Raw genomic sequence first — 17068 nt, 5'->3', positions numbered from 1 at the left:
ATAAGCGACTGTTTTTGGTGATTTAAAGACAAAAAAATAAGCGACTGTTTTTGGTGATTTAAAGACAAAAAAAATAAGCGACTGTTTTTGGTGATTTAAAGACAAAAAAATAAGCGACTGTTTTTGGTCATTTAAAGACAAAAAAATTTGAATCACATTAGGTTTTTTTGGGGATCACAAAAATGCACACACAATTACTGTACAAAATCAATTCTTTATCCTTTTACCTGACGTACACCAAGCAGCCCATAAAACAAACAAAACAGTCATTTGATACAAGCCAGAACGCACTTGAAAAATATATAATAAACCCAAATCAATAATAGAAAAAGCAGGTCTCTTATAGTTGGAATAGTACAGCTAAATATGATGTACAAAGTATCACACAGTGATAAATTGCTAATAAAAATAAAATCAAAACACAAAGTCTTTTTACCTTGGCCTCTGACTGATCATTTTTTGTTCCAGATTTTTTTGGATTATTTTTTTTTGCATTATAATTTTTTTGGTTTTTTTATTTTTTTTTATACAAGTTGTACATTTTCCTTATCAATCACAAGCGAGTCCTATGCCTAGTAAGGAAGATGATTAATTTATGATACAAACGATTCGGAATTATACTTTTTGAGTAGCAAATCCGAATCAAGAGAGATAGATTCGAACCATCCCTTTTGGAATAATTTGAATTATGGGTTGAAATGGAGTCTAAACAACCTGGATACAAGCAAAAAATAAACAAACTAACAAACAAACAAACAAAAATCATACACCTTGGACTGGTTGCAGACAGTAAACGTTAAAAGAAAATACATTTGTTAGTCCAGTAAAGAGTTTACACAGCAGCCTTGTAAAAAAAGCCAATAAATTGTAATGTTGCGCTTCTTTAAAATGTCTTATTGTTAATCACCGATATTTTGTTTGTCTCATAAAAGCGACCAGAAAGAAAACTTTTTTGTCTGGGTTGTTCCAACAGTAAAAAAAATAAAATAAAATCAATGTAATGCAAAATATTAAGGTGTTCCTGCAATCAGTGTGTCTGCAAAATATACATAAAAATGATTGACATTAAGCCACGCCTCCTATCTGATTGTTTTTTTCTCTCTATCAAAACAAGAGGGCCAATCGTGAGACAAGACGTGGCTAATTTGTTTTTTTGGTTGTTTTTTTTACTGTAAATTCATGAGGTGATTTGTTTTGAAGAATCCGAATTCTGATGATTGTTCGTGTATCTAAAAAAGTGAAGTATTTCTAGGTTAGAAAAGAAAAATCAAAAGCCAAAACACACTTTTTCATCAGAAATGCCTCAAAATAAGATGCTGATATGGAACATTTAATACTGATTTTTAAAATACCCTGTTCTCTTAAGAGTTGCAAAATGGACAATCTTCACAACAACTATTTTTTAAGTCACTATTTGGAATTAAGCAATTGTTCAAAATTAGATTGACAAATTGGAACTGCTGCAAATTGTATTTGAACTTATTAGGATCCAATGGAAATTCAAAATTTACAGAGGTAACCACGCCATTAAACTAAACCTCTCTGAGGTGACATGATCCATCTTTTATTCCCAAAAAATCTTAATTATATCCTTATAAAAAAAAAAGGTTCTCCATAACTGTCTGTCACAACATTTTTGTTTCCAAAGTCAAACTGACATTCTTCCATTTCCACACATCAATTTGCTTCCTATGACTAGTGTCAAAACGCAATTTCTATTTTTTTTAAAGACCGTTTTATGACCCCCTCATAATTCCTCCCTCCTACTGTGCAACTTCGACTCACGGTCCTCGCATCTTTTCAGTCTAAAAGCGGAACAACGACTCGTGAAATGACGTAACGCAACGCCAGCGAGGAATCTCCAACTCAAACACCGGAATCCCACTGGTGAGGAATTTTAAAAAGTCAACATTGTGAAATGAATGACAAGTCATTGAAATGATTCAACCGTGATGTCAACACTGCAAGCCTCTCAAACGCAACAAAAACAAAAAAAAGTCCCTGAACTAACACAGGCGTTTGTAGCACCATCATTTGACTAGTGCGTGTACACACACACACACACACACACAATACACACACACACACTCCTCTGTATAATAAAAAGCAGCAAATAACCCAATTTGCTGGGAATGCAGAGGAGACTGGCCTCACTCACACTGCATTCCCTCAACTTTAAACGGTGGCCTCACACGACCGATTTACAAGCTCGACATCGGCTTCAAATGAAGACAAATGAACATTCTGCAGTGAAAGTGGGTCGCAGGCTCGTGGCCGGGATAAAAATTAAAGCTATAAAGTGGAAACGTCGGCGTGTTGAACGCTTTTCGGACCTTAAATTGAAGAAAAAAAATAAAGCACTGGCGCTGCTCATTAAATCTTTGGAATGCGGCGCTCGCATACTCGCGCACGCACGCACGCACGCACGCACGCACGCACGCACACACACAAACACACGGATTTCACCTTTCGGTAACCGCGACTAAATCACCTGGTCATCCAGATGAGATTGCCACTTTGCACGAGTTTACTTGGTGATTCTCCTTAGAACACGAGCATAAAGTCAGAAAGCACGAGTGCACGAAACCGTCGATACTTACGAATTTGAAAAGGAAAAAAAACAGTGATATTCAGAAAAAAAATAACTGACAAAAGCAGAAAAGCGTAGTCGTGTAGTGTAGAAAAGAGATCTTATCTGAAGCTGTGGCAGGAGGTTCTTGAGTTAAAAAAACAATCTAAATAAAAGCAATGCGGTTGGTATAACCAGAAGTCACTGAGGCATAAAACTGAGGAAGTCGGGGAAGTGACGTCCTGTGACAATATCCCAGCCAGTGGGTTGCAGGACAACAGTGTGCGGGTGTGTGCGTTTGTGTGTGTGTGTGTGTATGTGAATGTGTGTGTCTGTGTGTATGCGTGTATGTCTGTAGGGAACTGGTGCCCACTGTAGTGTCTTTCAGACCAGTTGAGGGTGTCTGAAAAGGAAAAAAAACGAAGTCATTGAGTAAACTACTGCAATAATCCAGTTAAAAAGAGGCACATGGGCTCCTCCTAGTGGAATTCAGAATAATCACAAGTCTGGCTCTACAGTAATCCCTCAAATATTGCGGTTAATGTCGACCAGACATGGCTGTGATAAACGAAAAATCGGGAGGTAGGACCACCCTCATTCTAACTACCACAGTACTACGTTTTCACGCCTGTACAGAAATACAAGTGCATAAGTACAATGATCAAAAAGTGTATATTTTTTTAAATATTACAGCCGTAAGCATGTCAAGACTTTCATTTATTTATATCTAAATATAATGTATATATTTTATAAATGTAACAACTTTAAATACTGTACTCACAGTGAAAATAGTTCCTCTCCGGTTGATATAAATAAATAAAAATAAAAATAAACAGGAAATGGGAGTTTTAGTCCAAGTCCTTTGATTTCTTGTGGCCATGGGACAATTGTCTGCGATATTACTGTACACGGCATTTCTGATAAAAATCCACCCTTACAGCCTATCCCAGCTAACTATGGACACCCTGAATCAGTGGCCAACCAATCGCAGGGCACAAGGAGACAAAGGACAACCAATCATAGCTTGGGGGCAGTTTAGAGTGTTTAACCTGCTAGCCTAGCATGTTTTAGAAAATTTTTATCTTCTGTTTTGACTTGTAGCGCCGTACAGTGGCAGTCAAGTCAACTCCAAGTTTATCTAGGAACGTCTCCGTGGATTCAAGACCAGTTTCTACCTTACCGGATGAAACTGCAGTTCAATCAGACAAAGATCTTGGCGAGTGCGTCGGCGCCGGCGCTGGCGATGAAGGGCTGAGAGCTGTGGAAGGCCACGTCGTGAATGGCCTCGTCGTGCTTCTTCCTGTGGGCGGTGATCTCCTGCACGCACGTCCTGTTGTCCAGCATCCATAGGCGGACTGAGCAGTCGTGGCCTGCGGGCGTAATTATATTGACAAATGAGAATGGAGTGAGTGTGAAATGCTACGTTGCTAAGCTAACAGTTCACCGGGTGAATTGAAATATTTTGTTTTGCAGGTTTACTTCGTTTCGTAAAGCCACTTTTTGACCGCAAGAATATGAGTGTCAATTAATTTGTAGTAGCATGGATTGCTTGACCTACCGTATTTTCTCGCATATTAGCCGCATCCGCGTATAAGCCGCACCCTTAAAATTGGCTTAAAATCGTTGAATTTTACCATTTCTCTGGTATAAGACGGCCCCTGATTCCCAATTTCATGGTTATAATAGGGAGAACAAATGTGAAATTTTCAGAAAATTGATCGCATGTGGTATTTCTGAGATACTGTAAAAATTGATTGCTGTAATGCACATTCCTAAAGGGTGTTGCCTGCACATAGACAAATTTAAAAAGGAAGTCACGTGACCAGTACAACCAGGAAGTGTGTCCGAGTCTCCGGTAAGAGGTAAGATCGAGTAATGGCAGGCACAAGTGAGTGAATTATTTCACGTTTTATGCAAGATATGGTTTATTTTTTTCTTGAATTTCATTCATAGACGTCAAAATAAATTTTGTTTAGCGTTTTATCTTTTATCTATTTGAAATAAATGATTGTATTGTCTTGCGTTATGGCGTTTCGTCTGTCACCTTGCAGTTTTGTGCATGTCGTCTAATTTGTGCGCATATAAGTCGTACCCTCGATTCAGTCATCATTATTTGAGCGACAAATAAGGCGTATATGTGAGAAAATCCACCAAGTAGTAGAAGTAGAAAAATATTAATTGTGCTGCTACTCACTGCCAGAGATGAGGTAAGTGCCTTTGGGATCTGTGGTGAGACATGTAACTGCATCCAGGTGAGCCACCATGGAGTGGACCACTTTACCTGCAGAACATTAAAAAAAAAGGGTCACATGACTATCACTTGTTTCGCAAAACACTCCAAAATTAAATCCATATATGTCGTGAATACCCGTCTTGTTGTCTAAGAAGCGGATGGTACGGTTCTCGTGCGCGGTGACGGAAAGGGCCTCAGACGGGTGACTGACCACGCGGTTGATGAGTTCACTTCCTGAAAAAGTAGCACGCAAACGACTGTCGCTGGACGTCCGCGACAATTTGGCGTCGTTGACCTACCGTCCTTGGTCTGCGTCTCCAGCGCCGTGACGCTCTGCTCGGTGTTTAAGTCGTAGAGCAGCGTTTCGCCGCCGTCAAACGACACCACCGCCTGATTGGGGTCGGAGGCCACGAAGGCCACCGAGGTGGGCGTCCCGTGTTCTGCGGAGGAAGAGTGCCGCGTTACGGGTGTCAAACCAGGGGGACCTCCGTTCCCGACGTCCTACCTCTCTCCTTGTTGAAGACAGAAAGGCAGGGGGCGGAGTTCCGCGGGTCCCAAATGCGAACGGTGCCGTCGGCGGAGCACGAGGCCAGGCGCCGGTGCGCCGCCGAGTACGTGAGACCCCAAACGCCGTCCTCGTGGCCCGCCAGCACGCTGCTCTCCACGCCGGGGTCTGATTGAGGATTTTAAACAAGTTGCCACGGCTATAAAAATTGTAAATAGAAACTGAATGCAATGTGGAAGTGCTAAATTTCTATATTTAAAATATAACAACAAAGACAGCTCAAAAGTTATTCATTCATCTTCTGAACTACTTATTCTCACAAGGGTCGCAAGGGGTGCTAGAGTCTATCCCAGCGAATCAGCGACCAATGGTAGGGCACTGGGAAATGGACAACCATTCACGCTACGGGCAATTTAGAGTGTTCCACCATATAGCCTAGCATGCATGTTTTGGGAGGAACCGGGAGTACCCGGAGAAAACCCACAAAATTCCGGGCAGAACAAAACTCAGTGAGGACCGACCTGGGATCGAACCCTGGATGAATTGCAAGGCCGACGCACTAACCACTCGGTCGCCGAGCCGCCAGATCAAAAATTTCAACTGAGAAAATGTATGACTTTTTATTTTGATTTGGCAAAAAGAGAATAAATGAAAGAGCAAATACTACGAGTTAGGTGGGACCATTGGACAAATATTAAAATTTGGCACTTGCACACAGTTTGCAGTCTGTTTTGAATGGCGACTTTGTCAAAGATAGCCGAGTGAGGAAAAAAGGGCTGTTGACTCACTGACCGTAGTTGTCGTAAGGATCCACGTTGAGGTCCGGCATCTTCCAACAGCGCACGCTTCCATCCAGGCCTCCGCTGTAGCAAGATTCGCCATCTTCTCCCATGGTCAGCGACAAAACCGCACCACTGGACGGCAGAAAAAAAGGTTAGAAAAGCTTTGACAAAATTGTCTTTGTCGTGGGCGTGTGAGGCAACGCATAGGAATAAATGTATGAAGGCCTCGTATTTATTACGTGATTTCATTGGGAGAACTGAAATTTTAGGGCCTAGGTATACACCAAAAATTTATATATCATTTTTTTTAAATGAAATAAACAAAATTCTTGTTTAGAGACAAAATGAGCCCATTAAGCAAAAGTCTGGAGACTGGTTTTCAGATGAAAAGCTAGTAAAAAAAAATCAATCATCTTTTTAAAAGAGGGATTGGTAGCCATTATGTTTTACATGAACGTTCTAAAAAATGTTTGCATTAAAAAAAATGGAATTTGTTTCCAAACCATTAGTTAAAATTGTAATATGAATTTCAAAGGTTTCAGAATTTAACGGGTTAGGCATTGGAGATAGTGTATTTAGTTTAAACTTGTTGTTTTTGGCGGGTTGGAATTATCGGAATTTACGGCACATTATTATACACCAAACGAAATTTTAATTGGCTTAAACGCTGATCAATCTCAAAAAGGAGGCAGCGGTAATTTTATTCAGTTTTGATTTTTTTTTTTTTTTTTTAATACTTTTGATGGCAGAGAAATAGTAGCGCACTGTACTTACCTGTGCGCTCTAAACGTGTAGATGGGCTCAACGTCTAAAGCGGCGTTTCTGTGGAAGAAAACATTGCTTAAGCTTGTTTTACAACTTCATTTTTGCTGAAATAGCACTGTTTAAAAACATCACATTTACGACTTGCAAAATGTTCACTCCATATCGAAAGTTTTACGGCTTCTTACTTCTTGGAATGCATAGATTTATTGAGGTTCCATAGTTTGAGGGTTCCATCCTCCGAGGCCGTGAGCAGCACCGCTTGGCTGGGGTGAAAGGTCAGAGCGCGGATGGCGTCGAAGTGGCTCCGGAGCGTGAAGCGAGGGTTCCACGTCTTCTTGAACTCATCTCTGTTGTCCTGCATCTGCGAGGAACGCAAAACATCCTCAAACTTAGCCTTTCCCCCGACGTAGGAGAAAAACGTTCATTTACATCCATGGAGAGGTCGTTGTCGTTGGCGACGGTGAGATCGGCCAGTTCGCCCAAGTTCATGTCCCCGCCTCCGACCGCATCCATGATGAAGACGTCTGAGGAGAAACCCAAAGCGCCACCTGCAGGTTTGGAGTGCGTATGCCGGGAAAAAAAAATGTTCCCCCCAAAAAAGGGAAGTTATACTCATTTTTGCCGCCCACATTGATGCATTTATACTGCGGTTAAAATTTAGGATAAACTAAAATATTTTAAGGAAAAAAAAATGGTCCTATGAAAGTTTTATATTTTAAAGGGGCAGAAAAAAACAGGTGCATCCCAGTATAAAGAAATCATTGGGCAAAAAATATTTTCACTTTTCTCGTGATCGAATGGGAGAAAAACGTCAACAACAAAAAAACAATATTTTTTAGGAAGTGGCCACCCTTACTGAAAAGTTATAAATGGTATTATAATGTTATATTGTACTATTTTAGTAAATATGAGTATCCCAAATTGCCTGGCCTTGCTCGTGGCATTGTTATTACTTGTACAGGCATATTAATGTCATATGGGCCGTATAACTAACATAAAAATGGCCGTAAGTCATGTTTTGTGTTTAAACAAAACCTCTTCAACCTGCTGCATTATGGCAGACGCTACAGGACCATAACAGCCAAAACAAACAGACTCAAGGACACTTTCTTCCCAAGAGTCGTCACCATACTCAACTCCAGTTCTGCACCTATGAGGACTTCAAGACTTTCTTGGACTACTTACTTATTGATTATTTATTTGTCTTGTTTGTTTGTTGTTGTTAATATTTGTGCACTTTGTGGTGAAGCTACAAATCTCATTATACTTGCATAATGACAATAAAAGCATTCAATTTGAATCAAGTCATTTGCAAACATAAACACATTAAGCAACCGCATTTCACGTGAATGCCAATTGTACCACCTTTAATTGGAATACAACAGAACTGTACATGATCCAAGCAGGGAGTATTTTTAAATTAAAAACCTAATTTGATCATCTAACTGAGTCAATCTTTCAAGTACTCTGATAGGTTCTAATAACCCTAACATACTCCTACCACACTTTGAGAACGGCACGTAAAGGCCGTTAAGATCTACCGTTTCGGAAGGCTCACCTTCTCCAGATCGGCCTTGTCCCGACACGGAGGGCGGCGGGGCGGCTTTGGCGGGGAAGTCCGACATCATGCCCGGCAACTTGTTCCTGCGGTTCTCTGAACCCGGCGACAGGAAAGACACAACAATCCGGTCACGCGGCGGGGCGAGATGGGAGGATGACGTCGGAGGCGGCCCAAGTAGACAAAAAGATAAAAGACTTCATTCTTTTACGAGCAGATTAAAGCGTGAGGTCAACGTGGACATTTACAAGGCTGCATGCACGATACCCAATGAGGCAATGACCCCGGGAAGGAGAGGAAGATAGAGATAGAGAGAGAGAGAGAGAGAGAGAGAGAGAGAGAGAGAGAGAGAGCACCCCCAAAAAGACAGATGACAGCCAACACAGGCAAGAGAAAGAGAGGCAGGCAGGCGCTTGGGAAAAGAGGTCGGTTTTATTGACAAGAGATGCCCAGACATAATGAGAAGTCAACTCATAAAAAAAAAAAGGGCGAGCGTGTGAGGGGCAGTCGGAAAAGACAAATACAAACGGTGGCGGGACGGTGGAGGGGTGGGGGGGGTTTGGTGTAGAAAAGGGATGCTTTTGCTACGGTAGCTGCGTACCTAACTCCCGTCCATCCCCAGAAATCCTGGCCTCTCCCGCCCCCTCCCTGTCCTCCCCGGAGCCAAGAAAGTCAAATTCACTCAGGGCGTCTTCCGAGTCGTCCTCGTCCTCCTCGTCCTCCGGGTCCAGGTCTGTGGTCATGGGCTCGGAGACCATCTGGCAAGATAAGAAAAAAGATTCAAGTCATAACGCATAAAAGAAAAGGTGAGTGCTACGGTCTGACGATCTCGTTGAAGAAAGTCTTTTTTTTTTTTTTTTAAATAATTACCGTTTTATGCCGTTTAATATACCCCCCATTTAATATACCCGGGTATATTAAATGCCGCACAAACGGGAGGCTCAAAAAAGCAAAAATCATTTAATATACCCGGGTATATTAAACAGCATAATACGGTAATTGCAGAAAAAAATCGCTAAGGAGTGAATTCACGATAAGTGAGGTCGCGATAATGGAGATAAGACTGCATTGAATAATTGGAAACGCCTCTCATCTATTTAAACGCTAACTTGAGTTGTGAATGAAATGCAAGCAGTCACCTTTACTCGAGACTTTTTGCTCTTGCGAGTGCCGTCGATGCAGTCGGTGGCCATGCCTTGAAAGTCGTCGTCCTCGTCGCTATCGTCATCGTCGTCGTCCTCGCAGCCGCGCAGGAAAGGAATTTTGTCCATCACCGATCCGCCCACATGTTCCTTGGAGCTTTCTTTGCCCGCGTTCCTGCGAGGCCATCGATCGGTCGGGTTATCGTTTGGAACGGCGCCACAAACGTAAGACGAACGGTGACCGGACGGCCATCTCCGGTGTTACCTCTTAATTTGCTCTTCTATCTGTCTGACCAACAAGGATTCTCCGCTGGCCCGTGTGTCGGGCTCGGGAGAAGATTCGGGGGGCGGCGGGCCGTTGGCCTCGGGGCTGCTCCGGCCCAGCAGGGAGCGCACTCGCTTGGAACGCATGTCCAAGATGGTGTCTGAATAACCCACTTCTTCCAGGTATCTATGTTCACAGCAAACAGAACAAATTAGATGACGAGTAATGGTAAAATAGCCATAAATATGACCAAAATCTTGAGTTTTTTCAAAAACAGAAAAATGGATTAAAAAAATGACAATTATTTATTTAGAAGGGGGAAAATCAGGAAATTTAATATACATCTATACTCTTCATTTTAATTTGATCCTAAAACAGAAAGTCGGCACTCATGATTGACTTTCCCGGGCCGCACAAAATGATGCGGCGGGCCAGATCTGGCCCCCGGGCTGCCACTTTGACACATGTGTTCTAAGGCATAGTAAATACAAATAGCTTTGGTGATCCAGGGAATGTTTGGTGAGATTTTATGAACAGTTAATAAGACTTACTTGCGTAGTAGCTGACGTCCCTCCTTCCACGACATCTGATTGGCTGGCTCGGAATCGGACTCGGCTGGGCCGTTGGGAACTGTGGAGTGGATACGCGGCAAAGTACGAGATCAGTGTTTGTAAAAGTGGCAACTACAAACAAGGAGGATGAATTACCGTATTTTCTCACATATACGCCAAATTTGTCGCTCAAAAAAAGATGACTGAATCGAGGGTACGGCTTATAAGCGCATAAATTAGACTTGACATACAATGCGTCCAATATGGTCATTTAGTTCAAAATAGAGAAAAGATAAACAGATAAAACGCTAAACAAAATTAATTTTGACGTCTATGAATTTAATTCAAGACCAGACCACTACGGACACACTTCGTCTCACGTGACCTCCTTTTTGACTTTATATATATTTTGAAATTATATATTCCCTATAAAAAAAAAACATGAACATCAGGAGAATCAGGGGGCATCTTATACGAGACAAATTGTTCAATTCAATGATTTTAAGCCAATTTTAAGGGTGCGGCTTACACGGGGAGGCGGCTAATATGCGAGAAAATACGGTAAAAATACAAGAAAAAATAAGGACGTCGACATACTTGGTTCTGTTTCCATCTCTGGCTTCTTGTCACCGGGACTTAGGTCATTTCCTGTCTTCAGCTTTTGGTGTTTGGCCCTACCCACATAAAAAATGACCACAATGGAATCATTGCCAAACTAGTGCTCGAATCACCACATTTTAAAACCTTGATTGGGACATTAAGTAGTGTGAATACTTCCAATGTTTTATTGTTATTGGTCTTACCTTTCTTGTTTGAGAGCGTATTCTAACATTTTAATCCGTCTTACGAGGTCTTGTTTCATATTCTCCTGTCCTTTACGCTCACCTTGAAGGAATGCTACCTGAGCCTGAAAACACATTAAAACACACAAATATTTTATGACATCCAATGAAAAGTAATGGCTCCAAATGGTGGCTTTTATGATCATAAAAAAATATTATAATTAAAAAATATATATATTTTCACGGTCATTAGACTTATGCATTCCCATTAAAAATATATATATATATATATATATATATTTAAATATATGTCACGGTCATTAGACTTATGCGTTCCCATTTAAAAAAAAAATATATATATATATATAAAAAAATATATATAAATATATGTCACGGTCATTAGACTTGCGCATTCCCATTTAAAAAAATAATATATATATATAAATATATGTCACTGTCATTAGACTTATGCATTCCCATTTTTTTTAAATAAATAAATATATATAAAAATATATATCACGGTCAGTAGACATGCATTCCCATTTAAAAATAAAATAAAAATATATATAAATATATATCACGGTCATTAGACTTATGCATTCCCTTTCATTTAATTAATTTTTAATACATGAATTACTTTATATATTTATATATTTTATAATGCATAAATCTAATGACTGTGATAAGATATATTTTTTAATTATATATTTTTTAAGACCAACAGTTTGAATTAAAGTCATTAAAAACCCAGATAATTCACTTTTCTTTAACAAATTTGAACAATAGCTCAATAATCTCAATAAATGATAAGAGTCAATCTAAATGATGTATGGATCTCATGTCTATTTATAAAGAAAGAAAGAAATACCAAGCACTGTTTTAATTATTATATATCAAGTCAGTGCAGTATTTGATCATTTAGTGGAGGATGTAAACAGAAAGACGAGATTTATGAGAACTCACGACATGTTAAGTAGAGGGTTGTGGAAGATGCCTTTTATTTTTAAACTTGTCCCTAACCGAGCGCTCAATGCGGGAGAAAAAGAATCAAAAACACTGGCTAGATTCAAACGGCGGAGTACAGTCAAGCAACATCCTTCCTTTATGCGCTTCCTTTGTCATTTTCCAGTCGTTTCCTTCCTCGGGGAACAGATTAAGTGCGTTGCGGGAGGAAGCAAATGGTCAGGGATTCAACCCGAGTTAAACAATAAAAGAAAAGCTAGTTGAAATTGGGGGAATGTACGCTACGATGTCTACAACATTACATTCATTTGGGTGGAAAATGGAAGAAGGAAGGAGTGGGGACATTTAGCCAGAAGCTTTTTCTATTTTTTTTTTATTATTTTGTCAGGGGATCAAGCATCCAAGCCCCGCCCCCAAATACCCTAGAAAGATTTTTAAGTTTCCAACAATTAAAAAAAAAAATCTAATTTGACCGAACCTAAATTGCTTTTACCAAAAAACAGCCGTTTGACCCAAAAACAGAAAAAAATGTCAGTTAAAAAAAATATTTCTGCTAAAATAGCAATACCTTGACACTAATGGGTGTTTACTTTCACATTTTAATAGTGCTTTTCAACCACCACATTATTAACTGCTTCATACTGTGGGTTATGAAAAAAAACCGGTTTATTTTTAATCATTTGACAAAAAAATAGCATAAAATTTACCCACACTCGATTTTTTTAAATTTTAATTAAACTGACCCTCCGGCAATATAGCCATTCTCTGAATAAATGGTTTCCAGTCCTTTTTGTACCTCAATATAAACCAAAAAGCCCCCAAAAAGCTCATAAAACAGCCACTCTGTCGATTTGAGCGAGCAGTCCATCTCACAACACACACGATCCCACAATTCCACGTGGTAGCGTCGTGGATTATCGGACGGCTGCAGCGTAATCCCGATTAATGCGATGAGATTTTATATGCTTATCACAGACCTTTGTAGGTAATTCTTCCAGCTCGCTATTAACACAGACAACGGCATAGCATGCAGACAAGCATAAATTTAGTCGAGGCCAGACATATCCGCGGGGAATTATCGAGGAAGCTAGCGTAAACCACTAATCCCTGTTGTCAATGGCAGCCGTGAGGCTAGACCAGCTATCCCCGCCGCATTAAGAATATTATAACAGAGGCAATTCGGTATTGAGCTAATTCTTACGAAGCGATAATTGCACTCCAATCAACACCCGCAGAAACACGCCGAATCCTGCTCGCACGCCATGTTGCTCGGTCACAATGCAGAATTTGAGAACAGCTGAAAGGCTTCATAACCTGGCACGTGAGCTCATATCAAACAATAATAATAAACCGCAGGGGCCCTTTCAAAGATATCGTCAAACGCGGGAAATGTCACCGTGTTCGAGTCACGGTGGAAGGTCACGTTATGACCATGAAAAAATGTCATCCGTTTTTTTTGCTTAAACACCTTTGCCCGGATTCCTGCTTCACATTGGAACGTGCCTGTTCTTGCTAACGGCTAGGACGCGTGCCAGCGCAGTTGGCCATTGGCTCGACGGCGAGAAGAAACGAACCATTGATACTTGAAACGAGAGCGGAATACCTAGGCATTTTTTAAAAAAGCTCATTTATGTACGCAGACTTTTGTCAAGTAGAAATGACCCCTTTGCATTCTGGGACTTTTCTAACAGGCTGGCTTGAGCCTCGGGCACTTTTTCTTTGTGTCGTGAGGGTAAACAAACAAGAGCCGTGACTCGGGCAAAGTCGTTCGGCCACCTGATCTCGCTTTTCAGTGGGTGCGAGTTAGTCCGTGTGACCCTTTGCCGCTGGCCTGAGCGAGAGAGTAAAAGCAAAAAGTGAAATAAATAAATAAAAATGTCAAGGACGCGTTTGGTTCTCCGCTGGCCACGCTCCATCGCCTCATCCTCGCATCCCCTAGAGAGCCTTCACGACCCAAAAGAAATAGGACGCTGAACTTTTCTGGGCCACTGTGCTATGGAGTGTATGTAGCATTAATAATAATAAATAGCTGTTTTTTATATATAGATATAGATACAGTCAATCGCCCAGAACATATGGATGTAATATGTGTGTCATAGCCAGAAGCCTAATCCTATCAATTACTGATATATGCACACAGAAACGTGTGCGGTCGATTGGTCGCCCGTCTTTTGGTCGCCCGTCTTTTGGTCGCAACGATTTTAATGGTAATTATCACTTACCTTCCGGGCGACCAAAAGACCGGCGACCAAAAGACCGGCGACCAATCGACCGTGTACCCACAGAAATCTCATGAACCAAGCTGAACTAAAATCTAATGTACATAAAAAATGGAAAACGCATCTCACATCAAATATTCTAAGTTAGCGTCAACAGATCCTGACCTTTAACGCTAAAGAGGGGCTAGCAGAACAAAACACGGATGGGTAAAAAGAGTCGGCAGCACATTTAAATGCCAGAAAAAGACGCTAAGGCTAGACACCGTTAGCTTAAACTTTTGGCTGCAACCAGTTGTATATGGACCTTTAAATACCCATTTTGTAAAGCAGCATTTTACTAGTACAAAACAGGTTATGTACTTGTAAAAAGTAGTTGTACATATGATTTCTTCAATTTATCAAACATTGCCCGTTCCAATGTATAGTATGTGATGCTAATCACCCTGTTTTCTATCACTAGCCTATGCTAATGTAGCAGTCAAACCATGATTTTTATGTATTTTAAAAGCAAATAAAAATACGTATTGGCCTTCTAGCTAAAGAAACAACTTTATAACTTCAAAACGACTCATGTCATTGGCCCGTTGATGTCTCTTAAAATTCTACAGGGAATGCTAGGTTTTAAAGCTAAAGCACGCTAAATATATTAGCCGACCCCAGTGGCACCCGTCTCCCGTGGGACGTCCCACCTGGCCGAGTGCAAAGGGGGCCGTAATTCCTGCCTTGACACCCCACCACAGGTGGCGTATCACATTTTAAAAAAATAAATAAATTGGCACGGGGTTTTCATGTCAAGGACGCCAAAAGAATTTCCCACGAGAAGTCACGTCGCTATTAGATGATAGATGGCGCCGACGTATGACAGGAAGCGAGTATTCTTATTTTACCAGATATTAATGACACACGCTGTTGACATGAATACGCGGGAAGTCAACAAGATCCTCGGAGAGCGCCAAATGTTACCAAATGAAGGCAAAAACAGACTTTGCAAATTCCGTGGGAGGCCGTGATGGACGTCGACATCGACCGGCGTCCAGCATAGCTTTATTGTTCATGTATATTTTATCAGGCTTCTATTTATAAACGCGCAGATGGGAATGCAAGGCAAGAAAGCGGAGTGAGTAAAAGTGTTAAGTAACAATGCGTCGTCACATGTTTGGGTTATCTTATATTTATAAGCGCCATCAGCAGAGCGCTAAGAAAGATAAACTGGGTGAAATATTTTGTATTTATTGATCATTTATTTGACCGTTTGTTTGTTGTTATTTGTGCGCTACGTGGTGAACGCTTTCAATCTCATTATACTGATATAATGACAATAAAAGCATTCAATTCAGTTTCATTTATTTGTATGGGATTCACACTTCCCGTAACTTTTTGTAAGTTTTATTAAATAGGAACTGAAAGCTATTGGCTGAAATCCAATGTATTTTTTAGACATTATATTCAAATCAGTATGGTTTTAAGACCCTGGAAGTACCCTACAAAAATAAATAGACTAAAATGTGACAAGTTTACAAGAATATTGCTATTCCAGTTTTTTTTGCATAAAATAAGTTGTTGCTTTTTACCCCTCATTAAAAAAGTAGCTAGTTTTTGTCCTTACTACATTACGTACGTGAAAGGTCATCATTTGGTTTCCTGACTCAAAGGCCAATATCTATTCAGTTGCCATGTCACACTATAATTGTGATCGTGATCGTGGGCCTTGTACCGCAAATCATATCGTGAGTTTTCACCCCTAATAGTTGCATATGCCAAATCTGTTGATGTGTAATGTTTTTAAACCACTGATTGCAGACGTTCAAACAGTACATCCTTATGTTATTGTCCATGACTAACTGGGAGTTGCCAGAATGAATGTTTCCTGAATAATAAAAATCTTTAATATCACGTCAATGGTTCCCTTTTGTAGTTCGACGCTTTATATCACGTCGGAGCAGCAGCTCACTTTAACGTTAGCCCATTAGCATGCTGTCAGTTGATTGGTTGTGGGCAGTGTTTTTATAATAAATCATTCAGAGAAGCGGCCAAAAATACGCACACTACTATTTGAATAAACCATTTCAATTGTAGGGAGTAAGCAAGGAAAACATTTACCCGAAGTTCGTCTCTTTCCGCCTCCCAGCGGTATTTCTCGGCCTGGAAGCGTCCCCACTCGTATTGGATGAAGTGCAGGATCCCGGGAAGAGTCATTCCCGAATCGGTGTCCTGCTGTGATTCTCGGAGGTGTGCCGATGCGGCCATGGCCCCGAACGCCGCCGCCGACGCCGACGCAGCCGAAGCCGCTGCCATAGCTCCGGTAGCGGATACTGGTGCTGACTGGCCCGGGGCTGCTTTGGGCCCGTTTGGGTTGCGCCCCGATCCGCCGCTGCCGCCTCCGAAGTTCGGGTTTGGTCCACCGCCGCCGGATCTGTCCGCCTCCATTTTTAACCGTTCAACCTTTCGCCAGGATAACGAGGCGGTAGCGGGGCTAAGGGTGCGGGAAATAAAAATAAGGAGGTATACAAGTGCCTTCCTCCTTGTAGCGGCACTTGGTTAGAGGCAATCCTCCTCTTTCCTTTCTTCCTTTTCTCGGACGCACAGAGCAAAATTACTATGCCGTTGGTAAAATACTACATTTCCGGTTTATAACTTTCAGCATAAAATGATCAGTCGCATAACTAATGATGAACATAAGGGTCATTTAGGTCTACGTGCACTAGAATTCGGCAAAATGCACTACTCTCGCTCT

At 41.0% G+C, this 17068-nt stretch overlaps 1 protein-coding gene across 2 annotated transcripts; it reads right to left on the bottom strand.

Annotated features, from left to right (window-relative positions):
- Window positions 1-194: 194 nt before the first annotated feature.
- On the bottom strand, window positions 195-16942 carry strn4 (striatin, calmodulin binding protein 4). 2 transcript variants are annotated; one of them, XM_077611428.1, is made up of 18 exons: window positions 16435-16942; window positions 11174-11277; window positions 10968-11044; window positions 10371-10449; window positions 9820-10005; window positions 9552-9729; window positions 9014-9170; window positions 8413-8508; window positions 7284-7402; window positions 7040-7215; window positions 6864-6911; window positions 6100-6221; window positions 5308-5475; window positions 5102-5242; window positions 4938-5036; window positions 4764-4850; window positions 3750-3939; window positions 195-2972 (listed from the first exon to the last, which is right to left on the bottom strand). In XM_077611428.1, the coding sequence occupies exons 1-17, from the start codon at window positions 16759-16761 to the stop codon at window positions 3770-3772; spliced, it is 2334 nt and encodes a 777-aa protein (XP_077467554.1). In that variant the 5' UTR covers window positions 16762-16942; the 3' UTR covers window positions 195-2972; window positions 3750-3769. The 2 variants fall into 2 exon arrangements, with proteins under 2 accessions (XP_077467554.1, XP_077467555.1); XM_077611429.1 differs by having other exon boundaries at window positions 7284-7378.
- Window positions 16943-17068: the final 126 nt, after the last annotated feature.

This window comes from Stigmatopora argus, chromosome 10 (assembly GCF_051989625.1).
Source record: "Stigmatopora argus isolate UIUO_Sarg chromosome 10, RoL_Sarg_1.0, whole genome shotgun sequence".
Taxonomy (NCBI): Eukaryota; Metazoa; Chordata; class Actinopteri; order Syngnathiformes; family Syngnathidae; genus Stigmatopora; species Stigmatopora argus.
Note: the sequence above shows the minus strand (reverse complement) of the source record. Positions and strands in the feature narration are given on the sequence as shown.